At 47.1% G+C, this 12,144-nt stretch overlaps 1 protein-coding gene across 1 annotated transcript in view; it reads left to right on the top strand.

Moving 5' to 3' along the window:
• The window catches only part of ITIH5 (inter-alpha-trypsin inhibitor heavy chain 5), a 47,817-nt gene that overhangs the window by 23,121 nt on the left and 12,552 nt on the right, over positions 1-12,144 (top strand). The window contains exon 8 of the mRNA XM_059847542.1: positions 11,583-11,754. Within this exon, the coding sequence (XP_059703525.1) occupies positions 11,583-11,754 (172 nt within the window). The remainder of the gene's footprint in view (positions 1-11,582; positions 11,755-12,144) is intronic.

Below are 12,144 nucleotides of genomic sequence, written 5' to 3' on the forward strand. Positions count from 1 at the left end.
CAGTCTGATTTTATGGTACCTTTGGCTAGGTAGAAGGAGATATAGCAACTTTACATTGGTATAACCAGGAGAAAAAGGGGCCAGTTATAAGTTCAGCACCTTGTGATTGCCATCATTGCAGCCAGCTTCACTGAACATGGTGAGAAAAACCCTTGTTACAGAACAAGAACCTTCCCAGCTGTGAATATCTCCACAAGAGGATGAGTTTGCAGGCATTTTGCAGATGTAAAATAGAGTTGCTTCAACCACAGATTAGTTTCACCTTACCTTTCCCACAGGCAATAAATGCCTCACACTCAGTTAAGCAGCTGGCTTCACCACAAGCCTGGCAACCTGTCAATGGTGGCATGCCAGACTGTAATTTTCTCTGAGGTTAATTGCTCCAGGAGGCACCCAGCTGCAACTGGGACCTGCTGGGAAATTGCAAGGGCTCCAGTTCATTTGCCTGTGCCTGTCCAAGGGACACTGTTGGCACCCTTGAGTCACCCACAGTGCTGGAGCCCATCTGAGGGCTCTGTGTGCCCAACCCTCACCCTCTGAGCCTCAGCATCAACACCCCCGAGGAGTTTCAGGGTGGTGAAGGAGCAGACAAGCACCTGAGCACTCGATGTTCTCCTTCCAAACTCCTCTGACTTCTGCTGGTTGGTGCAGAGCTGGCTGTGAGCCTGTTGTCTGTCAGTCCAAGTAACAGCTGCTGCCCAGGAGAACAACCTGAAATCTCCAGGGAACTCTGGAAAAAATGCTAATTCTAATTCCAGCCTCCAGAGCATTCAAAGCTACTGTGACGAGGAGAGTTCTGTCAGGTTTTCCATTTCTGCTGGAAAGAAACAAGCCCAGAGAACACAGCAGAGCTGTCTGCAGCACCAACAGCCCCATGCAGCTGCCTCCTGCTCAGGAATACACCACAGCAGTGTCACCTCAGTCCTCTCTGGAGGTGTGGATTTGGGATATAACAAACACCACAGTAAATAAGACATCAGATCTATGTAGACTTTATTTGCTCAAAGAAAAAATAAAATTTCTCTTCCAAGAGAAATGCAAGTGCTTGTCACAAAGCAAAACAGTCTGCCTAACCCTAAAAATACTAAATAATGATGGGGTCATACAGAGAAACAGCCTTCAGAGCAACATGCTCTCAGGTGTCCAGGACACAGAGCATCTGCTTCTGGCCTTAGGACTTACAGCCAATTTTGCTTCATGCTGAGGCAGTAGAAGCAGAGACAAAATTTCCCAGGAAGATCCCAGACCACCTATAAAGTGCAAGTCCTTTAATTGAGTTTGGAGTAAATAGGAGGCAAAGGTGAGGGCAGAGTTTGCATGGGAATGCAGCTGGAGCTTGAACTGAAAACTCCTGAAGATGCTGAGAGCTCTCCCAGATGTTTCAATTGGACCATCACTGAGTTAATCAAAGGATGAGCTGGAAACAGGTGCCAGACACAGCCCAGTGACCCCCAGACAAAGGTGAAGTGAAATGGAAGTGGCTAAATGAAGCTGGGAAGTCTTTCCATGGATTGGGGTCATTGAGGTTTATGTAGCAGAGCAACAGACAGCACAGCTCTTGGTCTGAGACTGGGATGAGGGCCCAGGCTGGTGCTTCAATGGGCAGGAGAGTGGGTGGAGGCCCCAGCTGGGGCTGGGCAGAGCCATTAAAGCCTCTTGGTATCCTCAAGGCTCTGGCAAATGCATAAAAGCCAGTGAAGTGAAAGATTTTTCTTTAGTAGTCCTTTCCAAGCTGGAATTAAAAGAGGTTTTTTTTCCAGCTGCTGGAGCAACACCTGGAAGCCAGACCTGGCTTCTACGTGTGTTTTCATCATGGATCTGTTATGAGAATTTAGGTAGGTTATTTTCCTTGCCTGTGCTTGTCTCTTTGCAGAGTCTTGTCTCTTCAGCTGGCAAACCCATGTCTGGGTTATGGCTGTACAAAGATCCCCCAAGCCTAAAAGACACCAGGCCTTTGTCAAGACTGCAGTTATTAGATTAGCACTGTTTGCAGCAGCACTGCTGCTTCCAGGCCAATACCCCTTCCCCCTAACCCAGGGCGTGTCCCACACATTGCTCCACTGGGACCTTTTGTTTCTGGCTGAGGAGAGCAGCTGAAGCTCAGAAGTGCTTGTGGCACCTCTCGTGGAATCCTGCTGGAGGGAGCTCTTCCAGGTTGTGTTGCTGTCATCAGACAGTGCTCACAGGCAGCTCTGAGGTCCACATGATGTAATTTGGGGTCCCTTAGGAACGAGGGATGTGAGGCTGTGTCATGAGGAGAGAGCTTTTGCTCGGATAGTTACCCCTGATGCAGTGACATAATCTTCTCCAAAACATCTGCTCTCTTCTCTGCAGAGTTTTGGGTGAAGAATTGGCTTCTTCTCATGCCTGAGGCAGTGACTTAGGAGGGAAGTGGGCTGGAGGCAGAAATGTGCAGGAGGGAGTGGGGATCCTGCACCTGGAGATGCTGAGGGGGTTTGGAAATGGTGAAAATTGGATGGGGGCAGGTGTTGGAGGGCTGTGAGGGCCCTGTGGCACACTTTTAGGTAGGAAAATGGGGAAATTTGCTTTTTTTTAAGGAACTATTTTGTGCTCTTGCATTGCTTAATGCTAACTCTGAGCAAAAGTTCTGGGTCTTTGCTTCAACCAACAAACCATTGTCACCATCCCTCACTCACTGGAGATCAGAGAATCCCAGAATGGTGTGGATTGGAAAGGACCTTAAAGATCATCCATTCCAACCCCCTGCCATGGGCAGCGACACCTTCCACTAGATCAGGCTGCTTCAAGCCCTGTCCAGCCTGGCCTTGGACACTTCCAGGGATCCAGGGGCAGCCATAGCTTGTCTGGGCACCCTGTGCCAGGACCTCACCACCCTCATGGAGAATTTCTTCCCAATATCCAACCTAAATCTCTCCTCTTTTAGTTTAAAGCCACTCCCTCCTGTCCTGTCACTGGCATCCTCTTGTAAGGTCCCTACTGCATGTCCTGTGAAAAGAAATGCAAATGGGGAAGCCCCAAGGGAGGAGCAGCACCTCTCTCCCAGCAGGTCACACCCATGGATGGGATGTTCTGAGCAGGGGCTACAAAGCTCCAAACCTGGCAGGCTGCTGGGACACCCACTCTGTGAGAGTGGCTGCATGATGAAGGAGGGATGGTTGTCATCAGTATGATGAGCATGCTGAGCTGTGTCTCAGCTCAAGTCCTGCTCTGTAACACAGCAGTTGATTGCTGAAATTGAGGGGATGTGTTGTGGGCAGCTTTTGGGTGTGTCAGCTCTTCCCAGCATTGTGTTGGGGCTGATCTTTGTGACAGAAAATGACAGTACCCAATTACTGGAACAGTTTCTGTGCCCTGGGATGAACTCCATCTTCTGAGGATGGGCAGAGAGAGAGATGTCAAGCTCTGCGTGGAGGGCATGGGGCATTTTCCCCTTGGTGCTGACCTTTTTGCTGCTATCTCCATGGAAATGTTTCATCATGCTGGCAGGGTGGGGGTTTGACTGTCTGATGGGCATGTTTTGGGATCTGATTCCACTTAAAATGAGCTAAGCACAAGAGAGAATGAAGAAATGAGCTAAGAGAAGAATGTGGCCTTCAGACACTGCTGTGTCAGTCTGGCTGTGTGCCCGTGCAGCCCCGTTGTTTCCAGTGGGGTTATTTCAGTGTAGCACTGTGGGACAGCCCTTGAGCTTTTCCCTTTGCCTTATTTACTGTACAGAATTGTTCACTGCTCCAACTGTAGTCCATTCTGCACTGGGATAAGGGCTCCAAGTAACAATGCTTGGTGCTGATTAGAACTTGCCTCCTTAAATCTTCACACTGGCATTTATTCACATCCTCAGTGCTGCAGTGAGATTGCAAAGACTGAGCATCTGGACCCATGGAATTCCAGCTCCTGAGAAATCAGATCAGCTTTGGATCATCAGATTAGTTTTTCATGTGTTTCTCCTCACCCTGCTTACTAGATAAGTGAGTTATCCCAACTGATCACATCCTTGAAGACCGTTTTATCATCTACTGAGCAAAAATTCAGTGCTTAAGTGTCCTGGATGGGTGTGGAGCTAAGTGTTTTACTCAATGTTAAGTGGAAAACCTTTTTTCAGAAAAGGCAATAGGAACAAACATTTGTTCTAAAGGATGGTTGTTTTTCAGCCTGGGAAACAACAAAGCAACTTTTTTTAAGGCCATGTAGGGAGTCAGCAATGTTCAAGTGACCAGCAAAGGATCTGGGATGCTCAGGAGGAGGAGACTGGACCGTGGACTGGAGACAGACCTTTATTGTCCAGAACTCCCCATTCAAACTGCCTCCCATGACAGGCCTGTGTCAGTATTGAACAAAATGCTTCTTGTGCAGGATTGCGCAGGAGTTTTCCCTGGTTACGCTGTCCTTGCCTGCCAGGAAGAAAAGCACAAAGATACATTGACAGGGAGAGGGGCATTGCAGTTCCTCAGCTGCAGGACATTCCCTGTGGAGGCAGAAAGGGCCAATTGTCCTCTCTGAGAGTAGGATGCAGGAAGGTGAAACAATCCAGGGATACACTTTGGGGTTAACCCCTGGTTTTGGTGCAGAGGTCCCTGTTGCTGGCAGGTGACATGTGACCAGCATTATGTGGGCAGAAAGGACACTGGGACACAGAGGAAAGCAAACCTCACGTGGTGTGGCTTCCAACCTCAGCAGCAACAACACTGCCCAAACCTTTGCTCTCCCTGTGCCTCAGCTGCTCCCTGCAATGTGGCAGTGGTGCTCCCACTGCATTCCCCTTGGCTCTGGACCCAAACCAAACCAAGGGCAGCACCTTGGCTGGCCATGTTTGCACCATTTCAGGTGTGACTTTGATGCCAGCCTTTCCTTAAGTCACAGTACTAATTAATCCTTCTGACAGACCATGGGGACATTGATGAGCTTTGGTTGTTGCTGCTTGAAAACCACAGCTCTGGACCTTTTTATCAGCTGCCTCTGCATGTTTGGAAAGGGAAAGAGAAGAACCAAAGCACAGAGGATATTTAAGGGGAAGAAGGAGCTCTTTTGATTTTTCTCCCTATATCTCCTTGCAATCTTTTGCCAAGCAAAATATTCACTTGTACTTTTCTCCTTTTTGCTGTAGGAGATCTCATTTCTGAGCCCTTCTCTGCACTGCTGCACTCTCAGACTCATTCCTGGACAGAGCTTTGGCTTCCTAATTCCCTCTGAGCTTACATCTTGTGCCTTAGCTCCTTTCTTGTCAAATTTGCTTTCTCACAAGGGATCTGGAAGGACAAAGGGTGCTTAAATTTTGTCTTTAGTTGTGAGATCGTTTAGCACAAGGATGGCCCCAGGTATGCTGTCTGCAGGCTGTTCTTGTGCATCTCCTCCTGTCAGTGGGTCCTGTTTTCCAAAGGCTGTGGTTGGGAATGCTTTCCCCCCTGGCTGATCCTGAGCCCAGGCAGTTCCCTGGTTCTGGCTGAGCTGGGAGAGGCTGTGTCACTGGTGATGAAGTCCTGCTGCCCAGCTGCTGCGAGGGTGGCTGGATGAAACCCTTAGAAGTGCTCCAAAGGCAATGGAAAGTGTGAATACGTGGGCTTGGGATATGCATTTTAATGAGGTGCTTGAATTCTCCCCTTGCTGGTCAGCAGGACCAATGTCTGGCAGTGCCACAGCTCCTAACAACCACATATTGTGTCCCTGTGAGCTGCACAGCTCTCAGGGTAGCCAGGCTTCACCCTCACCCTGCTCCCCAGACAAACAAGGGACTGTGAAAGAAATGTCAGATTCCTCCTCAGAGGTGCCCAGATGGTCTGACATCATCCCAGATGTCTCTGAGGCAGATCTCTGACCCAAAAAAAGGCTGAAGGCTCTCAGCTTTCTCATAAGAGTGTCTATCATCCCATGCTTTGCTCCACCAGTGTTTAAGCAAGATGAGGTCTGTCAGAGCTAACTCCAAGGGCTGGCTACAAGGGTGACAAATCACAGCCAAACTCGAGTGTAGCTGAGGGAGTTCTGCTCTTCCTGCTGGAGCTGGTACAGCTCTGAATCACCTTGGCTGTGATGCAGGGCCTGCAGCAAGGCAAGAACCAGGCAGGCAGCAGCTGTGTTGTGATGTGGCATTCACTTTCTCTGAAAAATCCCTTCGCCCAGGATTTTTCTCCTGGGAAGCTGAGAAGCCTCAGAGAAAAAGGAAAACAATTCTTGTCTCATTTGCCTCTCCTGTGTTGTGCTCATGTGGAATGTGGTTGGAGATTGTTTACCCACAGGTGATTGTTTCACTGGATTCTGCTGGGAGTTGTTTTCACTCAATGGCCAATCAGGGCCAAGCTGTGTCAGGGCTCTGGAGAGAGTCAGGAGTTTTCATTATTATCTTTTTAGCCTTCTGTAAGTATCCTTTCTGTATTCTTTAGTATAGTTTAGTATAGTATTCTTTAATATAATATAGTCCCATAAAATAATAAATTAGCCTTCTGGGAGCATGGAGTCAGATTCATCATTCCTTCCTTCATTGGGGCACCCCACAAATACAATATTGCATGTCCAGGTGTCAGTGCAGAGGTGACAAGGAAGGTCAGGGTGGTGGCTGGGAGCTGGCTTGTCTCTGTCCTTGTAGGCTTGAGCAGACATTGTGTGCACTTCAATAATTTAGGCAGTGTGAGCTCCTCTTCTCTCCTCTCTCATCATTCACAAAGCACAGACATGAACTGTGGTCACTCCCAGGCAGTCATGGTCACATCACCTGTCCCCAGGTGTAGACCAGGGCTGTACTGCTCCAGGTTTGGGGTGACATTTCATAGCCCTGGAGGTGGCTGGTTCAGTCCCAAGGTTCCAGCTGTGTTGGCAGCTCATTCACCAGCACAATTCCTCATCTCAAATGCAGTGGCAATTCCATCTCCACCTCTCACCTCAATTTTATCCATGCTAATTTGAGGGAAATGGAGGAATCTCTCCCCACCAAATTATCCTCTTTTAAAATACTCATTTAAAACCTGACTCTAACATGTACAAACCATTCCCAAATGGTAAAAAAGGGTTTTTATTCAGCTGTTCTGTATTGTTACTTCCTGCCGTCCTCTGCTTTAATCCTTGCTCCAAATGCATCTCCCCAGGCAAACATGTTGGGAAAAGTATTTCACCTTGCAGCACCTGGCACAGAGGCACTGGACCTCCAAACCATTTTTCTTCAGTGTAAGTGGGTCCAGTTTATCTCCAAAATGAACCAGTGTCATGTGGACAACCATGGAAGAACAACCAGGCCCTCAGCAGGGTAGAAAGGGTTTATTTTCTGCCTCTTTGGTAGGAGTTTCAGTGGAATGACTCAGTGGGGCCAAGTGGGAATGGAACTGCCATTGGCAGCAGAGCAGTTTGGGAATCTGATGGCAGCCACAGCCCTTGGCTCCTTGGAGCCAGGAGAAGTTCCAGCAGTGGCCTTGCAAGGACAAAGGACAGGAGCAGAAATCTGCTGCTGTATCCCAGCTGAAGCTGCAGCCAGAAGAGCTTTGCAAAGCCTTACCTGGGCTCTGGTGGAGATGGGAGGAGAGGGCTGGGCACCAGCTGCCCTTCAAATCCTGAGTCCTTCAGGATTTCCAGCAGTGCCCTTTTACCAAGATATTCTCCTTATTAAAAGCTGCCAGCTGCTGAATCTTATCCAGCACTCTGGGGGAAGTCACACCTCTCTCATGAACCATTAGAGGGTGAGGAAGGCTGGTAGATATCAAACCACATTGCTCCACCCCATGAGCAGTGTGGTCTTTAGGACACACCTGGGAGTCCTTAGGAGCTGGGAAGAGAGATGGGAATAGGAAGAGACAGGGGATTCAGAGCACTCTGGGAGAGGTGGAGAGACAGTTCAGCTCCTTTTGGCTCCAGCAAGAATCAGACTGCTCAGGATGGGGCAGGATTAGTTTTTGAGGTGAGTCCCACCTTCTCTGCTGGAAGGCAATGCCTGGAGTCAGGCACTTCCAGTGACTTAGCCCACCCTAAAACCTGTCCAAAACAGATGGGATGGATTATTCCCTGGAGGTGGCTTCCCCTGCCTCGAGCAGGATTAGATGTGATGCCCAGCTTTCTGATGAGTGAGTTGGCAAAGCTGAATCCCACCCTTTATTTTTTTGCTGAGGATGGAGTAAAAGCTGCGGGAGAATGAACCATATGGCCTCCCTCACTCTGTTTGCTTTGGAGCAAAACCATGTGCACACACGCACACTTGTACATATGTTTGTGTGCATGCCACATAAATTCAAAGGGTTTTCATTTAAGCTGCAGAGGCAAGCACAGGATACATATGCCAGAATCCAGGCTGTCAGTGCATGTCCATGAAAATATGGCAGAAGTTTTTTCCTGGGAAAAATTGACTCAAACTCCATGGAGTGAGGAAAATGAGACAAAAAGCAAAGAGGAAATGAAAGAAGGAGAGAGAGAGATGGTCCCAGCCCCACATTTGGCCCCTGTAAGAGGGTGTGGGGAAGGGCTGGGTTTCCTGGGAATGTGTGTTTCAGTTCCCTCCTGATCCTCCCTGCAATTCTAGCTTGGATGCTGTGTACACCAAGCTACTTCTGCTCCGTGTTGCTTTATTTTTTCCTTTCCTTTTCTTTTGGCTGAACACAGGCAAGAATGTCAAAAGGAATTTGTGAGCACAAGGGAAGTGAGATGCAGCCTCTCTGCAAGTAGGCCAATGCAAGATTATTTCTCCTCTTGCCTTGTTCTCAGAAACAGCAGAGCTTATTTGGGCCCAATAAATCCCTCTGAGAAAAGTGCAGTTTCACAGAATTGGGGGGAAAAAAACCAAAAAAAACTGAAGAGGGGTTTTGTAATGGGAGAGGTCAAGTAGTGTTAATTATAATCAGAGCTGTAATATAGATAATGAGATTTGGGGAGTTTTTTTTTTAAATGACTGCCTCTAGGAACCTCTGTTCCTCTCCTTGTGGAGAGGAGGGAGGATGTGTATGTAGGGAGTTGTTGTGGTCTCACTGCTCTTTGCTTTAACACCCTGCCCAGATTTCCCTCAGCAGAGCTTGGCACTGAGGCCTGCTCACACACAGGATAGAAGGTTCTCCATTTTCACTTTCTGCTTACTTTGATCCATTTTTTGAGGGACAGATACTCAGGCCAACCTTGTTATTATGGAATAAATGCAAGAGTCCTTTTCTCCGCTGTGTGATTGCTGCCTGTGCACGTGTGGGATGGTTTGGCTGACTGAACTGAGGGCTGGGAACCCCAGGTTTTGGGAACCTCCCACTTTCTGACCTTGACATAATTACAAAAGTAGCCTGGTTTTCCTCTCTGTAGAATGGGATGTTGATGGAGGGTGTCTCTGAAGGGTGATGCCATGCATTATCTGAAGAGTTTTTACAATACAAAGGGTGTTGTAAAAGAGCAGATGAGAGAGAATAAAACCTTTCCTTCTTTGTCAAATAGCTGATTATTCCACCCAACTTTTCCATTTTCTGTGGACTGTTAGACTGGAGGCAGCCTCTGTGTTTGGGGCAGGAATTCACCTTTGTGCAGGGTTGTTTGGTGCACATCATCACGTGAACCTGATGGGAATCTCCCCTTCTCTTTGAAAGAATCTCTTCCACCAGCATTTGCTTTAATATTCTTGTCTGTGAAACAGTGGTGGGACGTGGGGGAATGTTCCAGCTAAGCAAGTGGAGGGATTAAGCCTGAGATCCCTGCAGAGGAAAATTATTTGTACAGAGAACAGAAACAGGCAGGGAGAGCCTCCAGACCTGGCTCCAGAATGTTTGAAGCTATGGGAAATATTCCCCTTAATTTCAGGTGGACTGGGAGCCAAGGCACCAGCTGTGAGGATTAGATTTGTTTGCATCATTGCATCATCATCTGCCATGCAGAATCCAGGGGGATGTTGATGACACAGCTTGATCAGTCCTTTGAGCCCTTTTCCAAACTGTCTTTACACAGCAACATCAGGCCTAGGATTTTGTGGTTTCCAGCACTGCTACATTTCTTCTGGACAAGCCCTTCACATATTTTCCTGATAGGCATGAGAGGAACCTTTAAATGCTGGTGAGCCCACAGTATAATTTCTTGCATAGCTTTCCTTGGAATTTGAAGGCTTAATGGAGGCCAAGAAAGGGCTGAGCTGAGAATCTGCTGATTGCTCTGCCTAGATATTGCCTCATATTCCTCCCATGTGTTTTACATCCAAATATAGGGTATGTTTGCATGGACAGAGGCTGCTTTTGGGCAACTTCTCTGAGTCTGACTCAGCTGAAGTCTGTCTCCATGTGAACACAGCTGCATGGCTGCTAAATCCAAGCTGGACTCCTCTGCAGTCTTCCTCTTGCCTTTTCCTCAGTGGTCTGGCTTTCCCAGAACCCAGGATCTGTAACCTCCTTTGTTAAGAACTCATCTTGTGACCAGCTTTCCTCACTCTGTTGCCTGTGTTTATATAGGATGATGAAGAGTTGGCATATTGATTAAAAATAATATGCCTGGGACAAAACTGCCTGGCAGGTAGAGTCTGCAATGACTAGTTATATCTAGTTAATTGAATATGTTAACCTAAACATTTATTAATTGCTGAAAGTACTCATTAGAGTGTACATGTAGCAAATAATATCCTAATTATGAACAGAGAATGTGCATCCTTTGACATGTTTACTGTTTTTTTAACTTATAAGTAACCTGTTTTAAATATATGCCACTTGCACCTTACTGCCAATCTAGAGGGTGTCAGACATACTCTAAGTTTGTTATTAGTCATTATTATTCACTATTCCTTAATTCAGAACATGGTTCTCCCAGTCACTGGGAGCTTTGATCCCAATTGTGGAGCCAGATTTTTAAGCTTAGTTAGGTCTAGATGTGCCTCACAAGACTTTTTGGGCAAGAGTTGTTTGTCATCTCATATTTGCCCATCCCCTGGTACCATAGAGATCAGGCTTTGAGATAAGGAAGGACATCCCTATTTTCTTCATCAGCCAAACTGGCAGTGTAGAAATATCTAAAAGATCAGTAAACATCTTAAAACTAAATTCTCAGCCACTAAAACACTGACAGCTCTGTCTGCTGCTTGTGGAAACCCAGGTCACCACAGGGAATATTTCTCTGTCTCTCTGGGGTGCCCTGACCCCCAGGGGAGCACTGACTTTGACCCTCATCCATGGAGAAAGTTTCCCAGACTTCAGGATGGACTGGAATCCACAAAAGTGTGAAAGAGATTATAGAGAGCAGTGTAGGTGTGTCACTTAGGTGGGAAATTGAGAGTTTGGGATTTTTAGTGTGTTGTGGATGGAAGCAAGATGGAGGGCACAGGGTGTCGTCCTAGGTTTCTTCTTCACCTTCTTCTTCCTCCTTCTCCATGGGTTTGGGTGGCATTTTGTAATTGGGCAGAAAAGTCCCCATTGTGGGCTCTGTGGGAACAGTTATTGGGTTAAAAGGGAAAATAATCCAGGTGTCAGTTCTTAATTGGATAGTTCAGTCTTAAAGGACCTTGAAACAAGAGATTGTTGGCCATTTTGTGCCTTCTAAAGAAAAACTGCTGAACTCCCAGTAGTGAGACTGTTTTACTGGTAAGAAATAATAAACACCTGAGTCTGAACATGAACTGCTATCTCAACTGCCTTCAATCCACACCCAGAGAAACCAATAGCTGCTCTCTTTTCTCTTTCTAGACCAAAGAAGCTCTCTTCACAATCCTCCAGGACCTAAGGCCTGAAGACCACTTCAATATCATTGGCTTTTCCAACCGAATCAAGGTCTGGCAGCAGGACAGGCTGGTGCCAGTTACTCCAAATAACATCAGGGATGCCAAAAAGTACATCCATAACATGTCACCCACTGGAGGTATGATCAGAGATACAGATGGCATTAATTGTGCTATCCAATTTACTACAACAGAACAAAGAGTGGGGAATGTGGTCCTGGAGCACATGGGATAAAAAGACATTGGGATTTAGGTCATGGGACAAGGGGGTCCCTACATCTCCATTCAGGGTTATGTGTTCTTTATTGATACACATGGTGGGAAGGTTTCCTCAGAGCCTGCCCATTGCAGGGGGTTTGGACAAGATGGACTTTTAATGTTCCTTCCAACCAAAATTAATCTGTGATTCCATACACTTATTAAACCCAATTTGATTCCATTCTCCTGCTTATCTGGTGGCACCCTCAGAATGGGAAAGCTTCCAAGGTTATTTCTTGAGGACACAGATGAAAACATACCCTGGCAAAGGA

The sequence above is a fragment of the Haemorhous mexicanus genome, chromosome 5 (genome assembly GCF_027477595.1).
Source record: "Haemorhous mexicanus isolate bHaeMex1 chromosome 5, bHaeMex1.pri, whole genome shotgun sequence".
NCBI classification, from domain to species: Eukaryota; Metazoa; Chordata; class Aves; order Passeriformes; family Fringillidae; genus Haemorhous; species Haemorhous mexicanus.